Consider the following 23,659-nt stretch of genomic DNA (forward strand, 5'->3'; position numbering starts at 1 on the left):
CATTTCCTGGGCTCTTACTTCACAGTAGGGGCTGTATGTGTGTGGACGTTTAACTTGGAAGTAAGGGGAAAGCCCACTTCGAAGTAAGGGGCAGTGCATTTGGTGTGTGGATGCTCTACCTCGAAGCTGCTGACTTCCAAGTTGTCCCTCAAAGGAAGCAACTTTACAGTTATTTTGTAGTGTAGACACGGCCTAAGTGTGCGATGTCAGGTCCCTTCATCTTTCCAGCCCAGGTCTGTGGTCTCAATGAAAGCTTCCATGACGTCACGTCTACACTGGGAGGTAAAATTGACTTTAGACAAAAAAATCTAGTGAGGAGAATCCATTTTTTGCCTCTGTCCACACAGCAGAAGGTCGATGGGACAAAGTCTCCCATCAACTTCCCGTAGTCCAAACAGGGGCAGGAGTACAATGGTCAGCAGTGGTGCCCTGTAAACTGGATTTAGCAGGTCCCCACTAGGCAAGTTAATCAAACTCCAGGAGATGAGCCATGGCAGGGTTGACCTTCTCTAGAGTGAAGATTTACCATTGGTTTGGTAGGCCCGATTTCCCCTTATACCAAGCTGATTGTCACTGATTATCCCATCCTTCAAAGTGTTATTTATCGCAGCCCCCCCAGCTTGATTGCCATGCTCTGTTTTTCCCCATGGGATTTAGGTAACACAAACCAGCCAATATCATCTGTGCATCTTATTTACCTTTATAAAATATTGACACAGCATGAGCTTTTTCCAGCCCTCTGAAACTGCCACAGTGTTCTAAGACTTGTTAAAAAGGTTCAAAAGCCTCAAGCAAATCCTTTAGTACTCTTGGGTGAAAGTGAGCTCGTCCTGCAGAAGTTGAAGATGTGCTATTATTTCACTGAAGTATCATTCAGCTTTCTACAGGGCGAGTTTAGCAGCAGCCATGGTGTGCAGAATTACAGCATCACCAGTGTCACATATAGAGAGGAAGCCCCAGGGACAGGTGGATGGAGGTCCTGCTGCCAGATGTCGAAGCAGAGACATTTCATAAACTTAGGGGAGCACAAAGTGTTAATTTCTCCTTAGTCCTTCAGCCTTTCAAGTGGCATTTTGTTTTCTGTAAGCAGTGGGGGCCCTGGGGACCACCAGCCACGTGGAGACTCTGCTGGGATCTGCTGACATTAATTTATAACCATCCCCAGTGCAGCCGGCGCAGCAGACGCGTCTGTTCCTGCCCTGTGTTCGGAGCTGTGTGACTCACGCGACGGTTCCAGGGTGTTACGGGGACTCGGGGCCATTGTTCCCACCTGGCTTACTGCGCAGTGGGACAGCGCCGCGGGCAGGAGCCACGGGAGCAGGTCTGGCTGGCACTGCAGAGGGAGTCATGGCTCGGGCTTAGGAAAAGTGTCAGTTCCAACCTCTCCCATGCGGGCAAGTCCTCGCCGACAGCCCCCTGCAGCTACCGGCCTCCCTCCTGAGCTGGGTGTGTTGTGCATGTGTCTGAGTCTGAGCACCTTTGTGTGCACGTGCTGGGAAGTTGCATGCATGTGTGTATGTGTGGTCACAGTGTGTGTGTGTGTATGTGTGTGCTGTGTGTGTGTGTGCTGTGTGTGTAGGCTCTGTGTGTGCTGGGAATGCATGTGCATACGTAGGTGTGGGATCACGGTGTGTGCGCTGTGTGTGTTCTGCAGATGTACAGACATGTAGGTGTGTGAGCACTGTGTGTATGGGCTTTGTGTGTGTTGTGTGTATGTATGCACATGCAGGTGTGTGTGGGATTGTGGTGGGTGTCTGCTGTGAGCGTGCTGTGTGTATGTATGCACATGCAGGTGTGTGTGGGATTGTGGTGGGTGTCTGCTGTGAGCGTGCTGTGTGTATGTATGCACATGTAGGTGTGTGTGCGAATGTGGTGGGTGCATGCTGTGAGGTGTGTGCATCCTGTGTGCACACTTGGCAGGCTCACTACAGAGGACTCTTACCCAGAGGAAAGTGGGGAAGGAGAAGGGAACAATCAAGTAGGTTTCCTGAGTGAAGAGGAGAACGTGAGCCAATCAGCCCCTTCTCTAAGATGCTTGTGCACTAATGCCAGAAGCCTGGGGAACAAACAGGGAGAATTAGAGGCCCTGACACAGTCAAAGGAGTATGAGGTGGTGGGAATAACGGAGACTTTGTGAGACAATTTGCGTCACTGGAGCGTGGTCGTGGAAGGGTATAAACTGTTTAGGAAGGACAGGCAGGGGAGAAAAGGAGGAGGGGTTGCGCTCTATGTGAGGGAGCAGTATGGTTGCTCAGAGCTCCTGTAGAAGGAAGGAGAAAATCCAGTTACGTGTCTTTGGATTAAGCTTAGAGGTGGAAGTAACAGACGTGATGTTGTAGTTGGTGTCTGTTATAGACGCCCAGATCAGGGAGAAGAGATAGATGAGGTTTTCTTCAGGCAGCTAAACGAAGCTTCCAAATCACAGGCCCTGGTTCTCATGGGAGACTTTAATCATCCAGACATTTGTTGGGAGACCAGTACAGCAGCACACAGACAATCCAGGAAGTTTTTCGTAAACACTGGGGATAACTTCTTGGTACAAGTGCTGAAGGAGCCGACCAGGGGCCATGCACAACTTGACCTGCTGCTCACAAATAGAGAAGAACTAGAAGAAGAAATAGAAGTGGGAGGGAACTGGGCTGCAGCAACTGTGAGATCATAGATTTCAGGATCTGGACAAGAGAAAGAAAGGTGAGCAGTTACAGACAGACCCTTGATTTCAGAAATCGCCCCCTCACCAGAATCCCCCTGCCCCCCCAACAGGGGCCCCCTGCCCCTTTCCTAGTCTCCCCCTCACCAAGGTGGGTCCATGCAGGGGGCTGGCCATACCTCCTTCGGCACTGCTCTGTCGGCAGACTTGCTGACGCCGAACTGGTGGCCGACGGATCCGTGGCTGTCGGGGGTGGACAGCTGCCGTAGTGTGATGGCCGCCCTCTTCCGTACCAGGAGCGCTAGCCACATGCAGGTGTCCCAGTGCTGCAGGACCGGGCGAGCCAGTGACAGGGGTCCTCGAATGTCTGCCGGGTGACTCTGCTGCTGTCTTCCACCTGCCAGCTTTGAGCAGGTGAGGGCTGTGGGTGCTGGGAGGGGCCCTTTCAGGGTTTGGCTGGCTGTGAACCTGGAGAGGCTTGTCAGCCATGTGACCCCGCGCCAGCATCATTTCCTGGGCTCTTACTTCACAGTAGGGGCTGTTTGTGTGTTGACGTTTAACTTGGAAGTAAGGGGAAAGCCGACTTCGAAGTAAGGGGCAGTGCATTTGGTGTGCGGATGCTCTACTTCGAAGCTGCTGACTTCCAAGTTGTCCTTCAAAGGAAGCAACTTTACAGTTATTTTGTAGTGTAGACACGGCCTAAGTGTGTGATGTCAGGTCCCTTTATCTTTCCAGCCCAGGTCTGTGGTCTCAATGAAAGCTTCCATGACGTCACGTCTACACTGGGAGGTAAAATCGATTTTAGAGATGCAAATTTAGAGAGGAGAATCCATTTTTTGCCACTGTCCACACAGCACAAGGTCGATGGGACAAAGTGTCCCATCAACTTCCCGTAGTCCAAACAGGGGCAGGAGTACAATGGTCAGCAGTGGTGCCCTGTAAACTGGATTTAGCAGGTCCCCACTAGGCAAGTTAATCAAACTCCAGGAGATGAGCCATGGCAGGGTTGACCTTCTCTAGAGTGAAGATTTACCATTGGTTTGGTAGGCCCGATTTCCCCTTATACCAAGCTGATTGTCACTGATTATCCCATCCTTCAAAGTGTTATTTATCGCAGCCCCCCCAGCTTGATTGCCATGTTCTGTTTTTCCCCATGGGATTTAGGTAACACAAACCAGCCAATATTATCTGTGCATCTTATTTACCTTTATAAAATATTGACACAGCATGAGCTTTTTCCAGCCCTCTGAAACTTCCACAGTGTTCTAAGACTTGTTAAAAAGGTTCAAAAGCCTCAAGCAAATCCTTTAGTACTCTTGGGTGAAAGTGAGCTCGTCCTGCAGAAGTTGAAGATGTGCTATTATTTCACTGAAGTATCATTCAGCTTTCTGCAGGGCGAGTTTAGCAGCAGCCATGGTGTGCAGAATTACAGCATCACCAGTGTCACATATAGAGAGGAAGCCCCAGGGACAGGTGGATGGAGGTCCTGCTGCCAGATGTCGAAGCAGAGACATTTCATAAACTTAGGGGAGCACAAAGCGTTAATTTCTCCTTAGTCCTTCAGCCTTTCAAGTGGCATTTTGTTTTCTGTAAGCAGTGGGGGCCCTGGGGACCCCCAGCCACGTGGAGACTCTGCTGGGATCTGCTGACATTAATTTATAACCATCCCCAGTGCAGCCGGCGCAGCAGACGCGTCTGTTCCTGCCCTGTGTTCGGAGCTGTGTGACTCACGCGACGGTTCCAGGGTGTTACGGGGACTCGGGGCCATTGTTCCCACCTGGCTTACTGCGCAGTGGGACAGCGCCGCGGGCAGGAGCCACGGGAGCAGGTCTGGCTGGCACTGCAGAGGGAGTCATGGCTCGGGCTTAGGAAAAGTGTCAGTTCCAACCTCTCCCATGCGGGCAAGTCCTCGCCGACAGCCCCCTGCAGCTACCGGCCTCCCTCCTGAGCTGGGTGTGTTGTGCATGTGTCTGAGTCTGAGCACCTTTGTGTGCACGTGCTGGGAAGTTGCATGCATATGTGTATGTGTGGTCACAGTGTGTGTGTGTGTATGTGTGTGCTGTGTGTGTGTGTGCTGTGTGTGTAGGCTTTGTGTGTGCTGGGAATGCATGTGCATACGTAGGTGTGGGATCACGGTGTGTGCACTGTGTGTGTTCTGCAGATGTACAGACATGTAGGTGTGTGAGCACTGTGTGTATGGGCTTTGTGTGTGTTGTTTGTATGTATGCACATGCAGGTGTGTGTGGGATTGTGGTGGGTGTCTGCTGTGAGCGTACTGTGTGTATGTATGCACATGCAGGTGTGTGTGGGATTGTGGTGGGTGTCTGCTGTGAGCGTGCTGTGTGTATGTATGCATATGTAGGTGTGTGTGCGAATGTGGTGGGTGCATGCTGTGAGGTGTGTGCATCCTGTGTGCACACTTGGCAGGCTCACTACAGAGGATTCTTACCCAGAGGGAAGTGGGGAAGGAGGAGGGAACAATCAAGTAGGTTTCCTGGGTGAAGAGGAGAACGTGAGCCAATCGGCCCCTTCTCTAAGATGCTTGTGCACTAATGCCAGAAGCCTGGGGAACAAACAGGGAGAATTAGAGGCCCTGGCACAATCAAAGGAGTATGAGGTGGTGGGAATAACGGAGACTTTGTGAGACAATTTGCGTCACTGGAGCGTGGTCGTGGAAGGGTATAAACTGTTTAGGAAGGACAGGCAGGGGAGAAAAGGAGGAGGGGTTGTACTATATGTGAGGGAGCAGTATGGTTGCTCAGAGCTCCTGTACGAGGAAGGAGAAAATCCAGTTGAGTGTCTTTGGGTTAAGCTTAGAGGTGGAAGTAACAGACATGATGTTGTAGTTGGTGTCTGTTATAGACGCCCAGATCAGGGAGAGGAAATGGATGAGGTTTTCTTCAGGCAGCTAAACGAAGCTTCCAAATCACAGGCCCTGGTTCTCATGGGAGACTTTAATCATCCAGACATTTGTTGGGAGACCAGTACAGCAGCACACAGACAATCCAGGAAGTTTTTCGTAAACACTGGGGATAACTTCTTGGTACAAGTGCTGAAGGAGCCGACCAGGGGCCATGCACAACTTGACCTGCTGCTCACAAATAGAGAAGAACTAGAAGAAGAAATAGAAGTGGGAGGGAACTGGGCTGCAGCAACTGTGAGATCATAGATTTCAGGATCTGGACAAGAGAAAGAAAGGTGAGCAGTAACAGACAGACCCTTGATTTCAGAAGAGCAGACTTTGACTTCCTGGTAGAACAGATGAGCAGGATCCCTTGGGAAACGAAGATGAAGGGGAAAAGAGTTGAAGAGAACTGGCAGTATTTTAAAAAAGTCTTACTGAAGACACAGGAACAAACTATCCCACTGCATGGTAAGAAATGCAAACATGGGAGAAAACCAGCTTGGTTTAACAGGGAAATCCTTAGTCAGCTTAAATTCAAAAAGGATGCACACAAGAAACGGAAATGTGGACAGTTGACTAAGGAGGAGTATAAACATACGGCTGGAGAATGCTGGGCAGTAATCAGGAAAGCGAAAGCACAATTGGAACTGCAGCTGGCAAGGGACGTGAAGAGTAACAAGAAGGGTTTCTACAGGCATGTTAACAATAAAAAGGTTATCATATAAGGTGTGGGCCATAACTGGATGAGGGAGATAACCTTGTGACAGATGATGCAGGAAAAGCTGAGATACTCAATGCTTTTTTTGCCTCAGTTTTCACGGACAGTCAACTTCCCCATGACAGTCATAGACGATGCAAAACAAAAAGCAGTCAAGTAGCACTTTAAAGACGAGCAAAATAGTTTAATAGGTGAGCTTTCGTGGGACAGACCCACTTCTTTAGACCACAGCCAGACCAGAACAGACTCAATATTTAAGGCACAGAGAACCAAAAACAGTAAGCAAGGAGGACAAATCGGAAAAAGATAATCAAAGTGAGCAAATCAGAGAGTGGAGGGGTTAGACAATGCAGTATGGGAAGGTGGAGGGCAGCCACAGGACGACTGGAGGAAGGTAAACGTAGTGCCCATCCTTAAAAAAGGAAAGAAGGACAATCCAGTGAACTATAGACCCGTCAGCCTTCCCTCAATCCCTGGGAAAATAATGGAGGAAATCCTGATGGAATCCATTTTGGAGCACTTGGAAGATGGGAAAGTGATCAAAAGTAGCCAACATGGATTCACCAGGGGCAAGTCCTGCCTGACCAATCTGATTAGCTTCTATGATGAGGTAACAAGCTCTGTGGACATGGGGAAGTCAGTGGATGTGATATACCTTGACTTCAGCAAGGCTTTTGATACGGTCTCCCACAACATTGTTGTGTATAAGTTAAGGAAATATGGACTGGGTCCTTGGACTATAAGATGGCTAGAAAGCTGGCTCGATGGTCCGGTCCAACGGGGAGTGGTCAATGGCTCAATATCTGGATGGCGGTCTGTTTCAAGCGGAGTGCCGCAAGGCTGGGTTCTGGGGACGGTGTTTTTCAACATCTTTATTAACGACCTGGATGAGGGACTGGATTGCACCCTCTGCAAGACTGCGGATGACACAAAGCTTAGGGAAGAGGTAGATTCGTTGGAGGGTAAAGAGAGAAACCCGAGGGACCTAGATAAATTGGAGGACTGGGCCAAAAGAAATCTGATGCGGTTCAATAAGGAGAAGTGTAGAGTCCTGCACCTGGGGCAGAAGAATCCCAAACATTGTTACAGGCTGGGGACCGACTGGCTCAGCAGCAGTATGGTGGAAAGGGACCTAGGGGTTATGGTGGATTAAAGGCTGGATATTAGCATACAGTGTGCTCTTGTAGCCAAGAAGGCTAATGGCATACGAGGTTGCATTAGAAGGAGCATTTCAAGCAGATCTAAAGAAGTAGTTATTCCTCTTTATTGGGCACTGGTGAGGCCACATCTGGAATATTGTGTCCAGTTTTGGGCCCCCCAGTATAAAAAGGATGTGGATTTGCTAGAGCAGGTTCAGCGAAGGGCAACAGAAATGATTAAGGGTCTGGAGCAGAAGACCAATGAGGATAGGCTGGGGATTTGGGCTTGTTTAATTTACAGGAGAGGAGACTTAGAGGTGATTTAATAGCAGCCTTGAGCTTCCTGAAGTGGAGCTCTAAAAAGGATGGAGAAAAACTGCTCTCAGTGAAGTCAGATGGCAGAACAAGGAGCAATGGTCTGAAGTTGAAGAGGGAGAGGTGTAGGTTAGATATTAGGAAAAACTACTTCACCAGGCAGGTGGTGAAGTACTGGAATGTGTTGCCTAGAGAGGTGGTGGATTCTCCATCCCTCGAGGTTTATAAGTCCAGGATGGACAAGGTCCTGGCTGGGATGACATGGTTTGGGTTGATCCTGCTTGAAGCAGGGGGCTGGACTAGATGACCTCCTTAGGTCCCTTCCAGTCCTGTGATTGTGTGATTCTGTGAACCTCTGGCTTGCTGACCTTCCCAGGGCGGGGTACCTCTACCCGGCCAGAGGTTGAGAGGTCCCAGACCACTCCAACCCTAGAGCCCTGACTCAGGCAGTGGCTCAGAGTCACCTGCCCTGTCAGTCCCCCGTCATGCAGCCTTGGTGGGCGTGTGACCCGCGGCTCTGCCAGGGAGGGGTGGATGCAGAACGAGCAGATTTCCTGAGTCCACCTCAGGCAGCAGGCAGAAGGGCAAGCAGCTGCGTAAGGTCAGCCTGGTGCTCTCTGTCCCCTCCCCAGCCTCAGAGGTGGGGCCAGCCACGCCACTGACCTAAGCGGCTGTGAATTAGGAAATTATCCCATCTGTATAAATCCCCAGTGCTTGGGCCCTTCAGCCGGCAGGTCTGGGCTCCGGGCAGTGGGCAGCTGCTGGGCTGGGCAGGGTGAAGCACATGGGGCTTTTCCTCAGCACAGGGAAACAAACCAAAAAATCCCAAACTTCTCAGGCGTGTCCCATGGCTCCCATCTCTGGTGTGCAGGGCCCTCAGCCCAGCCCAGGGATGCCTGGGTCCTGTGCAAGGGAGGAGCCTCCCAGGCCAGCACATGGCAACCGCCCTCCCCAGCCCGGACAGGCCCTGGGGCTGGGCAGCCGCAGACACAGGGCTGGAGAGGCTCTGCCTGGAGATTGTTCACTGCCTCGGCCCGGCTCGGCTCGGCTCGGCTCGGCACATAGGGAGGCACAGCTGCCTCTTGCGGGGCTGGGGAGGGGGGTTTCTATTGTAGTCGAGAGGTTCCCCTACCTTACAGAGGGATCCCTCCTCCAGCAGGACGCGGGCGGTCTGTTCGTTTTGATTTAATTCCCATGTGATGGGCTTAGTCGCTGCAGACGGGGACCAGGCTCGGTGGTGCAGGCCATGCCCAAGGAGACCAAAGTGCCCACCTTCTTGGTACGGCGTGAGAACAGGTGGATACTGTGTAGTTGGGAGCAGGACATCATTATGATCTGCTTAATAGTTGCGTCCCCCCAAGCAGGGGTCACAGAAGTCCCTGTGCCTGTTCCTAGGGATCACGCTAGACAGATGTAGGGACGGCTTTTCCCAACCATGTGGTAGGTGCAGCCAGAGGTGGGAATATGGGAGGTGACCCAGGGTCCACGTGATAATGTATCCTGTCTTTGATGACTGGCACCTTCTGCATGGGCTTCCTTTCTACTGACACAACAAATGAACATGACATACTCAGCTGCGGGGGAGAGGTAGATCCTTTGGAGGGTAGAGACAGGTTCTAGAATGACCTAAACAAATGAGAGAAGTGGGCCAAAAGAAATCGGAGAAGGTTCAACAAGGAGAAGTGCAGAGTCCTGCACTTCGAATGGAAGAATCCCAGTCACTGTCAGAGGCTGGGGACCAACTGGCTAAGCAGCCGTGCAGCAGAAACAGACCTGGGGATTATAATGAAAGAGGGTGGATGTGAGTCAGTGGTGTGCCCTTGTTGACGAGGCGGCTCACAGCATATGGGGTGCATTAGGAGAAGCATTTCCAGCATATCTAGAGAAGTGTACTAGGAGGAACATTTCCAGCAGCTCTGGAAAAGTTATCTTTCCCCTCTATTTGGCAATGGTGAGGCCACATCTAGGCTGTTTCTACACAGGTCACTTCCTTCGAAAGTGGCTTGTTAATACACAGAGTGACAGGTGCTAATGAGGTGAGGATGCAAATTCCCCGTGCCTCATTAGCATAACATCACATTGTTCGGAATCTGGAAAACTGTTTTCGGGAAGAAGGGGCTCCAGAAGAAGCACGTCCTTCCAGAAGCCCTGCCCCCAGGGGCTGCACTTCTACACAACATTTTGGAGTGGTCTTCAGGACTCCACATCACATGACATTATGCTAATGAGGTATGGGGAATTTGCATCTGTGACTTATTAGCATCTTTCACTCCGTGTATTAGTTTGACACTTCTGAAGGAAGTGGCCGATATAGAGCATTGCATATGCAATAATTCTGGGAGCCAGCTACAGAAAGTATGTGAATAAATTTGAGAGAAGGTGATGCAAATTATAAGGGGCAAGGCCCCTGAGATACAAGGTGTGGCTGAGGGAACTGGGCTTATTTTTTCTGCAGAACAGAAGACTGAGGTGGGATTTGAGAGCAACCTTCAACTACCTGAAGGGGGTTCCAAAGAGGAAGGAGAGAGGCTGTTCTCAGTGGTGGCAGGGGGCAGTGGAATGGTTCACTATGGAAGTGGTGGACTCTGAATCCCCAGAGGTTGCTAAGGCCTGGCCCTGGCTGGGATGATTTAGTGGGTGTTGGTGTTGCTCTAAGTAAATGGTTAGACTAAATGGCCTCCTCTTTCCACCCAAATCTTATGTGACTCTGGTGGCCAGGATTTGGCACTTCTGAGGTCAATATAAAATACAGTCTGCTCCAAGGAGAACTTTGTCCTTACCCAGTGGGCTGAGAGATGCTGTGAGCTAGGACAGTTTCAGACACAGTGGTGCCAACTCCCCTGATTCTTGTGTTTTCCTTAAACCCCCAACTGCTGGCACCAAGTGGACATGTGCTGAGTTCTACCGTCATTCTTAAAAGACGAGCAAACTCCCAGCCCTCGTGGTCATGGACAAACCCCCCAGATGGGAGTCCAGTGCACCCTCACAGCTCAAAAAGCAGAAGGCAAATCAAGATCCCCCCGGCCCCCCTCTGATTATTTGTCAATCAGAGCAACCCAGGAGTGACGTATCGCCTGTGGGGTCACCATGTTAGTCTGTAGAGTCACAGGTAGCAAGCAGTCCTGTGGCACCTTAGAGACTAACACACTTATTCAGTCAGGGGCTTTTGGGGGCAAAAGGCACCGCTGTGTGTAATTTTTCCAGGTCACTGAGCTGGGGCTTGACTCATTCTTCGTCTGTGTCATCGGAAGGGAAGCCCTAGACTTTGAACCGACCGCTGGCTGCTGTTGGCTCCACGTGGCAGAAGGGTCACAAAGGGAACCTTACGACAGACAGAGAGTCACCAGCCTTGGCACAGAGACCAAAGACGGTTCGAGTGCAACACAGAGGCGGAGGGGAGAACCGGCTGCTGTCAGTCAGAAGACCTCTGGAGTAGTGAGAGGCTCTTGTGACCAGCTGGGTGCTGGTTCCTGGACAGCAGGGAGGGAGCGGACTACCTTAGCTTGGAAAGAGGGCTGCTCTTCCCAACTGAACCTTTGTTCTACCGTCCCTGAACTGACCATTGGTTTACTGTAAGGACTCCCAAGGGCTGGGTGTCCTACGGCAGCAATGGTGCAAGGAAAAAGAGAACCAGGAGCAGAGGAACTGGGCTGGAGGGGGGCACGTGAGAGGCTGGAGGCAGGTGGGACCAGGGAGCTAACCCCAGACTGGTACAGGTGCGGCTTCTTCACCCAGAGCAGGTGTAACGAGGTGGTTCACAGACCAGGTGCCCCAAGAACTGTCACAGAGAGCAGCTGTAGAATGAGCCTAGCTCACAGCCAGCCAGCTGACTAACCATTCTGTGCACGCAGAAACCAGTCACTCACTCTGCTCATCACTTGCAGGTCCCCGGAGCTCATCTGCCCTAGCTGGATGTGGCCTGAAGCACATCATGTCTCCTGCCAACAGCAGCAGCCTGAGACCCACCTCCTTCCTGCTGGTCGGCATACCGGGGCTGGAAGCCGCGCAGCACTGGGTCGCGATCCCGCTGTGCGCCATGTACATCGTAGCCCTGCTGGGGAACTGCGTTATTCTGTTTATTATAAGGACAGACTCCAGTCTACACGAGCCCATGTACCTCTTCCTGGCCACGCTGGCTGTTACCGACCTGGTCCTGTGCACATCCACCGTGCCCAAAATGCTCAGCATCTTCTGGCTGGGCTCTAGGGAGATCGAGTTCCATGCTTGCTTTGCCCAGATGTTCTTTGTCCATTCTTCCTCGCTGGTGGAGACGGGAATCCTGGTGGCCATGGCGTTTGACCGCTACGTGGCCATCTGCAACCCCCTGCGGCACGCGACCATTTTGAAATTTGCTACGGTAGCCAAGATAGCGTCTCTGGTCTTGGTCAGAGGCCTGGCTGTGATCGCCCCCTTCCCTTTGCTGCTCAGGAGGCTGCCCTTCTGCAAGGTCAATGTCATCCCCCACTCCTACTGCGAGCACATGGCCGTGCTGAAGTTGGCCTGTGCAGACACCACGCTCAATACGTCATACGGTGCGGTTGTGACCATGCTGGTGGTGGGCTTGGATGGCATGTCCATTGTTCTCTCCTATGTAATGATCCTCCGGGCGGTCTTCAGTCTGCCCTCTGGCCAGGCCCGGCTCAAATCTCTCAGCACCTGCACCTCCCACGTCTGTGTCATCCTCATCTTCTACGTCCCAGGGCTCTTCTCCTTCCTGGCCCACCGCTTCAGCCAGAATGTCCCCCAGTCTGTCCACATCCTGCTGGCAAACCTCTACCTCCTCCTGCCCCCCATGCTGAACCCCATCGTGTACGGGGTGAAAACCAAGCAGATCCGCACTCGGGTGTCCAGGGTTTTTCACGTGAGGGCTCCTGAGCGCCACAAGACAGTTGCTGTGAGCACATTTCTACCCCTGCCACGCACCACTTGCGTATTGTAAATGTGCCATGACCATGAATAATAAAAGCATCACTGAGTAGAACTGGGACTTCACACGGGGCCTTCTGGCCATAGGGACAGAGACATTCACAACCCATTTCTAATCATCCTGGGAACATCAGACTGGCCACCCTGGGTGAGACCAAAGTCCATCAGCTCAGTGTCCCATTCCTGTAGCAGCCAATGTGAGGTGCCCTAGAGGGAATAAACGGCAGGCAATCACCGAGCAATCGCTCCCCTACCACCCACGCCCAGCCCCTGGTAAACTGAAGCTAGGAACACCCTCCCTGCCCATCCTGGCTAATAGCCATGGATGGAACTATCCCCGAGGCAATGATTTCCTTCTTCTTGGAGCCCCAGTATAGGCTTGGTCTTCACAGCGTCCTCCAGCAAAGAGTTTAGAGGGTTGACCGTGTGTGGCAAGAAGAAACACTTCCTTGGCTGCGTCTCCACTGCCCCACCTTCCGAACAGGGGATGTTTATGAGACACTTTGTAAGATGCTGATGAGGCGCTGCCATGAATAGGCTGCACCTCGTTTGTGTAATGTCAGCCTTGGCGATTTGAAGGTGCCGCTTTCGAATTGTGCTCTGCCCGTGTAGACGGGGCCTTTCGGAAGGACCCCCCGGAATTCCAAAGCCCCTCATATCTACAAGCAAATAGGAAGAAGTCGGGGGGGTCCTTTCAAAAGGCCCCTGTCTACACGCGCAGCACGTGATTTGAAAGCAGCATATTCAAATTGCTGTAGCCAACATCATGCTAATGAGGTGCTGCGTATTAATGGCAGCGCCTCATGAGCATCTTACAAACTGTCTCATTAGCATCCCCCTTTCGATAGGTGGGGGCCTCCGCAGACATAGACCTTATGTGTGTTTTACACAGGTTGCCTGTGAATGTCCTTTGGTGACCCCTGATTCTGGTGCTATCCCATGGACTACATCAGCCAGGCCTTTTTAACCTTTTCTCCTATCGCCTCTTACTTGTCCAAGCTGAGAAGTTCCTTTGTCATCCTCTCTTCTCTGATGGCAGCTGTTCCAGACCCCCACCATTTCTGAGCCATTTTTGAATAGGTCTTTTTGGGGTGAAAGCACCACCCTCGCACAGGGTTCAAGGAGCGGGCGTACCTCGGATCTGCAGAGAAGCAGGGTGATTCTCTCTCCCTCTCCCGCAGGCTGAGCGGGTGTTTTTGGAGAACAATTCACAGGGACCCCAAGGCCTTGTTCTCGAGCAGTGACAGCCAGTGCAGACCCTGCTTTCTGTGTGTAGAGATGGGATTACGCCTCGCACCGTGCATTGCTTTGCGGTCATGGACACTGAATTTCCGCTTTCGCCTTATTGCCCAGTCACCCTTTGGTGAGACCCCTGGGGAAGAGGGGAGTGGGGAAGAAGGCAGTTGCCCCAGGGCCCTGTGGTTTAAAAGGGGCCGGGGTTCCAGGATGCTCCATGGTCGCTGTGGGCCCTTTAAATCCTGCCAGAGGCCCTAGTGCCAGTCGGGCAGCGCAGAGGGGTAACTGAGGGTTGCTAGCCCTAGCCCTGGGCCTTCTGCAGGCCACTCCCCTTCCATGGGCCCAGAGCCGAGGCTCTCCATGCTGCCCAGGACCCAGCCGCATCCAACACCAGCCCCTGTCCCTGTGTAGCTCTTAGCAGTCGGCTTTGCTCTTTAGTGTCCTGAGTACCTTTTATTTGTACAGCTGGAAACTTTGTCCCCTCCTCGTTTACCCCTGGTAGTCCTGGCCCCAGCATGTGCTTCCCACAAGCCCAAAGCAGGGCCTGAGTGTCCAGGAGTCCTACTGTGCCCAGTCACAGGTGGGATCTGAGCCCTGGCGCAATGCATCAACTCTACCCGATCTCTGATGGGCCGGCCCAGTCCGGCCTTCTCCTGACAGGCTTCTGGGGCCACAGGCCAAGAGGACCGGGAGCAGTTTTCAAGAGACAGAGAGTTGGCGGATGCAGCAGGAGAGGGAAGGCTCCTCGTCCGTGCTGGTGCGTCATGATTGCAGGAGGCAGGAAGGGCCGGGAGCAGCAAGGACTGACCATCAGCCAGGAGTGATTGCAGCAGGGTCTGGATGAGTCGCTGTGCCTGCAGTAGCTGGGCTCGGCCCTCCCTGTCCAGAAGGACACAGCCACATCAGCAAGACTCAAGCCAGAGAGCACAGGCATGTGGAGACTGAGGCCCGGGTGGGAGCTCAGGCTCTCTGGGCCAGAGGGAGGAGCGGGTTTGCCGGCCTGATCTGCTGCCCTCACTGCAAACGCCACGCTCTGGTTCAGAGAACTGGCACCCGGCTCTCATTTAGATCTGGGGAGCCACACCCAGCAGGGCAGGCAAAGGGGTACGTTCTGGCCTGGGGGTGGTCATAGCCCAGTGTGGACAGACTAACAGCAGCCAAAACAAAACGCAGTCAAGTAGCACTTTAAAGACTAGCAGAATAGTTTATCGGGTGAGCCTTCGTGGGACAGACCCACTTCTTCAGACCACAGCCAGACCAGAACACGCTCAATATTTAAGGCACAGAGAACCAAAACCAGTAAGCAAGGAGGACAAATCAGAAAAAGATAATCAAGGTGAGCAAATCAGAGAGTGGAGGGGTGGGGGGGGAAGGTCAAGAATTAGATTGAGCCAAGTATGCAGACGAGCCCCTATAGTGACTCAGAAAGTTCCCATCATGATTTAAACCATGTGTTAGTGTGCCGAATTTGAATATAAAAGCCAGCTCCGCTGTTTCCCTTTCCAAAAAGGTGCTTGGAAAGCTTTGTCATCCTTGCTTACTGTTTTTGGTTCTCAGTGTCTTAAATATTGAGTCTGTTCTGGTCTGGCTGTGGTCTGAAGAAGTGGGTCTGTCCCACGAAGGCTCACCCAATAAACCATCTTGCTAGTCTTTAAAGTGCTACTTGACTGCGTTTTGTTTCGATAGTGTATAGACTAGCACGGCTTCCTCTCTGTTACTATTTAACAGCAGCCAGTGAGGCGTGCAGAGGAGGAGGAGGAAAGGAGTTAGCTGGCTCTCTGTAAGCCAGCCTGGACCCCTCTCCCTGAGTTTTTCATCACGACTCTTTAAGGAGGAGGCTGTTTTCTGCGCTTACAAGCCAGGAATTGGCTTCCTCACTATCTGTTCCACCTGTACCTGACTATCTGTGTCATGGCACCGGCCTGTTCCAGCAGGAACCCATCGAGGGCCAGACTCCCTTTCACATGCCTCTGCGGTGGAGGCCCTGAGCAGCCATAAAGCCCTTGCGATAGCCATGGAACTGCTCCTCCAGCCAAGACGGGGTCAACAACAAGCTAAGCAAGTGCTTGGCTGCCCCTGGTTGGGATGTCGGGCTCAGTTCAGTGTCCGCCCTGGACGGAGAGGATGTAAGACGTGCTGAGAACAGCTGCAACCCCTCTCCTGGGAGGAGAGGCAGAGGAAGGACCTGCAGCTGGGGGAGAGGAGAGGAACCGGCAGGAAAGCCCCATGGAGCGGTGGAGGGACGGTTTAGATAGTGGTTGGTCCTCGCATGAGTGCAGGGGCCTGGACTTGAAGAGGGTACGTGAGGTTCCTTCCAGTTCTATAATTGATCATTTCACCCCATCTTCATTCACTTCAGTTTGTCGCCATGGCCCTCTTGTGGATGGACGTCCCGTCCTAAACACTGCGAAAGCTGCTGCTAGCTCACATTAGCTACGTCTACACGTGAATGCGACATTGAAATAGCTTATTTCGATGTAGCGACATCAAAATAAGCTATTTCGATGAATAGCGTCTACACATCCTCCAGGGCTGGTGTCGTCGACAGTCAACGTCGACATTGGGCAGCATGACATTGAAGTAGGCACTGCAGGGGAGCGTCTACACACCAAAGCGGCCCACATCGAAATAAGGGTGCCAGGAACAGCTGCAGACAGGGTCACAGGGCGGACTCAACAGCAAGCCGCTCCCTTAAAGGGCCCCTCCCAGACACAGTTGCACTAAACAGCACAAGATCCACAGAGCCGACAACTGGTTGCAGACCCTGTGCATGCAGCATGGATCCCCAGCTGCAGCAGCAGCAGCCAGAAGCCCTGGGCTAAGGGCTGCTGCACACGGTGACCATAGAGCCCCGCAGGGGCTGGAGAGAGAGCGTCTCTCAACCCCTCAGCTGATGGCCGCCATGGCGGACCCCGCTATTTTGATGTTGCAGGACGCAGATCGGCTACACGTGCCCTACTTCGACGTTCAACGTTGAAGTAGGGCGCTATTCCCATCTCCTCATGAGGATAGCGACTTCGACGTCTCGCCGCCTTATGTCGATTTCAACTTCGAAATAGCGCTCGCCATGTGTGGACGTGGCGGGCGCTATTTTGAAGTTGGCGCGGCTACTTCGAAGTAGCCGGCACGTGTAGACGCGGCTCTTGTGATATGAGGCTTATGCCATTACAGACAAAGTTCCCTCCAACCTACACTCCGCTGCCAGTTCTCATCATGTAGGAGCTACCTAGCTTTATCTATGCCAAAATTTCTTCAGAAAAGGGCCTCGGGATTACAGCAGATGAGAAGTTGGAGAAGTCAACAGGATGCCTGTGTTGCCAAGAAGGCTGAACTCATACTGGCCTGCATTAGCAGGAGCATTGCTGGGTATTCCCATCCGTGTGGCACAGTTGATGCCAAATCTGAAGCACTCTGTACAGTTTTGAGGCCCGCCCTGCAGAAAGGATGTGGACAAATGAGAGTCCGTCAAAGGACAACAGAAATGGTTACGAGGCTGAGGCAGATGACTAACAAGGTGAGGCTGAGGGATTTGGGCTTATTTAGTCCAGAAAAGAGAAGGGTGAGGGGCATTTGATAGCAGCCTTCCACTACCTGAAGGGGGGTCCAAAGAGGATGGAACCAGGCTCTTCTCAGTGGTGGTGGATGACAGAATGAGGAGCAATAGTCTCAAGTTGCGGTGGGTGAGGTTCAGGTTGGATATAAGGAAAAACTCTTTCCCCAGGGGTGGTGAAGCTCTGGAATGAGTTACCTAGGGAAGTGGTGGGACCTCCATCCCTCGAGGTTTTCAAGGCCCAGTTTGACACAGCCCTGGTTGGGATGATTTAGTTGGGCTGCTACTGCTTTGAGCAGGAGTTGGCTGGATGACCTCCAGAGGTCTCATTCAACCAACTCTTCTATGATTCGACACCAGTAGGCCTCACAGCTCATGCCAGCTGCTGAAGCCAGTCTTAACAGGCTACAACCCCCTCATTTCCTGAATACGACACAGCAGAAGCCAGTGCAAAGCAGGGAAGGTAATGGAGACAAGGTGATCCTGTGGCGTAAACAGGAGCACCACAAAGGAACGTGAGGGCGCCATAAAGCACACATTTATCGTCACAGAGTCTCAAAAGCCTAGGCCTGCACCCGGACCCCTGTGCTAGGCACTGAACAACCCCCAGCGAGTGCCCCAGGGGCTGAAAAGCCAAGTGTAACTGAGCTCAAAGACACTCAGCGTTCAGCGCATGAGCCATAAAGTGTTTTCCTTTTCCAGCCCCTTGCTGCCCCGCCTGGAGCGGTACAAGCTCTTTCCTACGGGACGTGCTGCACCTGGGCTCCCTCGAAGCTGAGCACTTGGCTGGCCACCCAGGAGAGACTGAAATGCCACCCAGCTAATTTGCAGGATCCCCACAGTGTGCACAGCAGGTGTGTCTGCTGGTGGTTCACATCGCTCGGTGCACATAACAAAATATATTCCACATGTGGGTAGAGAAACATAGAGGGAATATTGGACTTCTGGAGAGGGCGTGAATATCCCCCCCCACACACACACACACTCTGCGCATGAATGAGACACACAGCCATGCCACCCCTGGGAGCAGCTCTCAAGAAAGGGGTCAGGGATTCACCGGATGAAGGTTGACCCCTGGCTTACCTCCCACATCATGCCTGTGAGAGGGTCTGGCCGGCCATGGCCTAGGGGACAGCTGGGAACTCACTCATAGGCTGGCTGCACATGGAGAAGTCCTCATGAGCTGCCCTGGGGTCAATACACCACGTGGCCCCGCACACAGGGGCCTGAGAAGCAAGGCAGCAGCAAAGTGCGCCCTCCTGCCTGACTCTCCCAGGCACTGAAAACCCAACTGGCTGCAGCTCGTGCGCTCACCCAACACTTCGCCTTTCCCAAAGGGTGACTGGGCAATAAGGCGACGGCGGAAATTCAGGGTCCATGACCGCAAAGCAATGCACGGTGCGAGGCGTAATCCCATCTCTACACACAGAAAGCAGGGTCTGCGCTGGCTGTCACTGCTCGAGAACAAGGCCTTGGGGTCCCTGTGAATTGTTCTCCAAAAACACCCGCTCAGCCTGCGGGAGAGGGAGAGAGAATCACGCTGCCTCTCTGCAGATCCGAGGTACGCCCGCTCCTTGAACCCTGTGCGAGGGTGGTGCCTTCACCCCAAAAAGACCTATTCAAAAATGGCTCAGAAATGGTGCGGGTCTGGAACAGCTGCCGTCAGAGGAGAGAGGACGACAAAGTAGCTTCTCAGCTTGGACAAGTAAGAGGCGATAGAAGAAAAGGTTAAAAAGGCCTGGCTGATGTAGTCCATGGGATAGCACCAGAATCAGGGGTCACCAAAGGACATTCACAGGCAACCTGTGTAAAACACACATAAGGTCTATGTCTGCGGAGGCCCCCACCTATCGAAAGGGGGATGCTAATGAGACAGTTTGTAAGATGCTCATGAGGCGCTGCCATTAATACGCAGCACCTCATTAGCATAATGTTGGCTACAGCAATTTGAATATGCTGCTTTCAAATCACGTGCCGCGCGTGTAGACAGGGGCCTTTTGAAAGGACCCCCCCGACTTCTTCCGATTTGCTTGTAGATATGAGGGGCTTTGGAATTCCGGGGGGTCCTTCCGAAAGGCCCCGTCTACACGGGCAGAGCACAATTCGAAAGCGGCACCTTCAAATCGCCAAGGCTGACATTACACAAACGAGGTGCAGCCTATTCATGGCAGCGCCTCATCAGCATCTTACAAAGTGTCTCATAAACATCCCCTGTTCGGAAGGTGGGGCAGTGGAGACGCAGCCAAGGAAGTGTTTCTTCTTGCCACACACGGTCAACCCTCTAAACTCTTTGCTGGAGGACGCTGTGAAGACCAAGCCTATACTGGGGCTCCAAGAAGAAGGAAATCATTGCCTCGGGGATAGTTCCATCCATGGCTATTAGCCAGGATGGGCAGGGAGGGTGTTCCTAGCTTCAGTTTACCAGGGGCTGGGCGTGGGTGGTAGGGGAGCGATTGCTCGGTGATTGCCTGCCGTTTATTCCCTCTAGGGCACCTCACATTGGCTGCTACAGGAATGGGACACTGAGCTGATGGACTTTGGTCTCACCCAGGGTGGCCAGTCTGATGTTCCCAGGATGATTAGAAATGGGTTGTGAATGTCTCTGTCCCTATGGCCAGAAGGCCCCGTGTGAAGTCCCAGTTCTACTCAGTGATGCTTTTATTATTCATGGTCATGGCACATTTACAATACGCAAGTGGTGCGTGGCAGGGGTAGAAATGTGCTCACAGCAACTGTCTTGTGGCGCTCAGGAGCCCTCACGTGAAAAACCCTGGACACCCGAGTGCGGATCTGCTTGGTTTTCACCCCGTACACGATGGGGTTCAGCATGGGGGGCAGGAGGAGGTAGAGGTTTGCCAGCAGGATGTGGACAGACTGGGGGACATTCTGGCTGAAGCGGTGGGCCAGGAAGGAGAAGAGCCCTGGGACGTAGAAGATGAGGATGACACAGACGTGGGAGGTGCAGGTGCTGAGAGATTTGAGCCGGGCCTGGCCAGAGGGCAGACTGAAGACCGCCCGGAGGATCATTACATAGGAGAGAACAATGGACATGCCGTCCAAGCCCACCACCAGCATGGTCACAACCGCACCGTATGACGTATTGAGCGTGGTGTCTGCACAGGCCAACTTCAGCACGGCCATGTGCTCGCAGTAGGAGTGGGGGATGACATTGACCTTGCAGAAGGGCAGCCTCCTGAGCAGCAAAGGGAAGGGGGCGATCACAGCCAGGCCTCTGACCAAGACCAGAGACGCTATCTTGGCTACCGTAGCAAATTTCAAAATGGTCGCGTGCCGCAGGGGGTTGCAGATGGCCACGTAGCGGTCAAACGCCATGGCCACCAGGATTCCCGTCTCCACCAGCGAGGAAGAATGGACAAAGAACATCTGGGCAAAGCAAGCATGGAACTCGATCTCCCTAGAGCCCAGCCAGAAGATGCTGAGCATTTTGGGCACGGTGGATGTGCACAGGACCAGGTCGGTAACAGCCAGCGTGGCCAGGAAGAGGTACATGGGCTCGTGTAGACTGGAGTCTGTCCTTATAATAAACAGAATAACGCAGTTCCCCAGCAGGGCTACGATGTACATGGCGCACAGCGGGATCGCGACCCAGTGCTGCGCGGCTTCCAGCCCCGGTATGCCGACCAGCAGGAAGGAGGCGGGTCTCAGGCTGCTGCTGTTGGCAGGAGACATGATGTGCTTCGGGCCACATCCAGCTAGGGCAGATGAGCTCTGGGGACCTGCAAGTGATGAGTAGAGTGTGTGACTGGTTTCTGCGTGCACAGAATGGTTAGTCAGCTGGCTGGCTGTGAGCTAGGCTCATTCTACAGCTGCTCTCTGTGACAGTTCTTGGGGCACCTGGTCTGTGAACCACCTCGTTACACCTGCTCTGGGTGAAGAAGCCGCACCTGTCCCAGTCTGGGGTTAGCTCCCTGGTCCCACCTGCCTCCAGCCTCTCACGTGCCCCCCTCCAGCCCAGTTCCTCTGTTCCTGGTTCTCTTTTTCCTTGCACCATTGCTGCCGTAGGACACCCAGCCCTTGGGAGTCCTTACAGTAAACCAATGGTCAGTTCAGGGACGGTAGAACAAAGGTTCAGTTGGGAAGAGCAGCCCTCTTTCCAAGCTAAGGTAGTCCGCTCCCTCCCTGCTGTCCAGGAACCAGCACCCAGCTGGTCACAAGAGCCTCTCACTACTCCAGAGGTCTTCTGACTGACAGCAGCCGGTTCTCCCCTCCGCCTCTGTGTTGCACTCGAACCGTCTTTGGTCTCTGTGCCAAGGCTGGTGACTCTCTGTCTGTCGTAAGGTTCCCTTTGTGACCCTTCTGCCACGTGGAGCCAACAGCAGCCAGCGGTAGGTTCAGAGTCTAGGGCTTCCCTTCCGATGATACAGACGAAGAATGAGTCAAGCCCCAACTCAGTGACCTGGAAAAATTACACACAGCGGTGCCTTTTGCCCCCAAAAGCCCCTGACTGAATAAGTGTGTTAGTCTCTAAGGTGCCACAGGACTGCTTGTTACCTGTGACTCTACAGACTAACATGGTGACCCCACAGGCGATACGTCACTCCTGGGTTGCTCTGATTGACAAGCACAGCAGATCAACGCCGAAAGAAATCATGTAATACAAGGAGGGAATAAACATGGAACGATTTTGTTAAAACACCGCAAAAGCCCCTCCCCCACCACGACTGGGTGCTGCTCACGTCTCTGCGCCATCAGGCAGCTACCTGCTCCTGACGCCTCTGCTCCACCATGTGGCCGGCGGTTTCGCACGCCCGTCCGCCAGCACCCTCCTTGCTGCTTCTTCACCAGTCATCTTCTGCAGCCACCCGCCTCTCTGCTGTGATCTCTGCACATCAGCCGTTCAGCAGCCTGCAGCTCTTTTCCCGGCTGGGCGCACACTGCCCCGTCAGAAGTGCTTTGCACTGCCGGTGAATCTGGCTCATCGCGGGCTGGGCAGCCAGGTGTCCTGCAGCACTGTGGTCCCAGCTCTGACTCAGCACCGAGTAGAAATAACGATGCTTGTCCTGGGCTCTATTCTTTGCGCAGGGGGAGGAAGAGATGAAAGCAGGACAGGGAGAACCTCTGCAGAGGAAATGCAGTCGCCACATCTGCTCCCCTTCTTCTTGGTCTCCAGGGCCCTGCTGAACAAGATCCCCTCTGATGTGAGCAGCTCCTGTACTGAACTTCATTGTACCCCGACCCAATGGGGAACTGCACTTCACCCCTGAGAGCCCTCGGTGCCCGGTCACCAGACCAGATTACGTTGCAGGAGGGGCTCAACAGAGAGGACATTCGGCACAGGAAGCCATTCTCCAGCTCTCTGGGGAATGGGAAGAATCCAGCGTCTCTGTACCCAGCCCCATCAATGAGGCCAAAGCCGAATGGGTTTGCTAATGCCACCCTGCCTGGGACTGCCAGTAGGAGGCCAGCTCAGCTCCACAGCAGTGGTGGTGAGCAGCTTTGTCTTCTCCTGTGATCAGACCAACCAGCTCTCTCCCCGAGTGCTCCAGGCAGTGGCGACCTCCTGTTTTGTGTTAGACTCTTGATCTATCCGGCAGCTCCACAGCCCACCCTCAATCCTCGGAGTCCAGCCCTCCTGGAGACTCCCCAGCCAACAGCTCCCACAGGAGACATGGATTGGAAACGTCTGGCCCTGAGTTGGAGTAGCCCAAAGTCTTCCCCTTCTGGGGCCATTCCAGGGACGCAGTGTGACATTACCAAGGCTGTTCTATCTCCAGGGGCTGCACTCTCCATTTGGAACCACCCCACCATCACTGACACAGCAAGTGGCCAGGCTCAGACAGAGACTTAGAGGCTCACCTTTTCCAGTTGCTTTACCCCCACGACAGAGGAGGCTTTTCCTTCCCCACCCAGGGCTCTCTGAAGTCAAGACAACACATGTGTGAAGCAGAGAGAACTCGTGGTGAAGGACACAAGATAGGAGAGAGCTTGAGCTGGGACGGAGGCATGATGGGTTAAAGTGTCAGCTTTGCCAGCCCCAGATGTCCAGAAGTCCCGAGTCAGGTTCACCCAAAACCACAAGATTGGATTGGATTCAAAATCAGGAGATTTATGTACCAAATCAGGAGATTTATGTACAAATAATCACAGGGGGGCCGGTATGCACCACCGAGCCTGGTCCCCATCTGCAGCGACTAAGCCCATCACATGGGAATTAAATCAAAACGAACAGTCCCCCCACGTCCTGCTGGAGGAGGGATCC

At 53.1% G+C, this 23,659-nt stretch overlaps 2 protein-coding genes across 2 annotated transcripts; one reads left to right on the plus strand and one right to left on the minus strand.

Annotated features, from left to right (window-relative positions):
• Positions 1-11,658: 11,658 nt before the first annotated feature.
• Positions 11,659-13,897, plus strand: LOC142007587 (olfactory receptor 52R1-like). The gene is made up of 2 exons (XM_074984277.1): positions 11,659-12,621; positions 13,835-13,897. The coding sequence occupies exons 1-2, from the start codon at positions 11,659-11,661 to the stop codon at positions 13,895-13,897; spliced, it is 1,026 nt and encodes a 341-aa protein (XP_074840378.1).
• Positions 13,898-18,890: 4,993 nt separating this feature from the next.
• LOC142007588 (olfactory receptor 52R1-like) lies at positions 18,891-21,129 on the minus strand. Its single transcript, XM_074984278.1, has 2 exons — positions 20,167-21,129; positions 18,891-18,953 (listed from the first exon to the last, which is right to left on the minus strand). The coding sequence occupies exons 1-2, from the start codon at positions 21,127-21,129 to the stop codon at positions 18,891-18,893; spliced, it is 1,026 nt and encodes a 341-aa protein (XP_074840379.1).
• Positions 21,130-23,659: the final 2,530 nt, after the last annotated feature.

Source organism: Carettochelys insculpta, chromosome 1, assembly GCF_033958435.1.
Source record: "Carettochelys insculpta isolate YL-2023 chromosome 1, ASM3395843v1, whole genome shotgun sequence".
NCBI classification, from domain to species: domain Eukaryota; kingdom Metazoa; phylum Chordata; order Testudines; family Carettochelyidae; genus Carettochelys; species Carettochelys insculpta.

Bases quoted from the DNA above. Each gene is read 5' to 3' on its own strand.
- LOC142007587 (XM_074984277.1), top strand. From the start codon at position 11,659: ATGTCTCCTGCCAACAGCAGCAGCCTGAGACCCACCTCCTTCCTGCTG. The intron at 12,622-13,834 runs GTGAGCACATTT...CCTCTCCCGCAG, and splicing joins AGCGCCACAAGACAGTTGCT to GCTGAGCGGGTGTTTTTGGA.
- LOC142007588 (XM_074984278.1), bottom strand. From the start codon at position 21,129: ATGTCTCCTGCCAACAGCAGCAGCCTGAGACCCGCCTCCTTCCTGCTG. The intron at 18,954-20,166 runs GTGAGCACATTT...CCTCTCCCGCAG, and splicing joins AGCGCCACAAGACAGTTGCT to GCTGAGCGGGTGTTTTTGGA.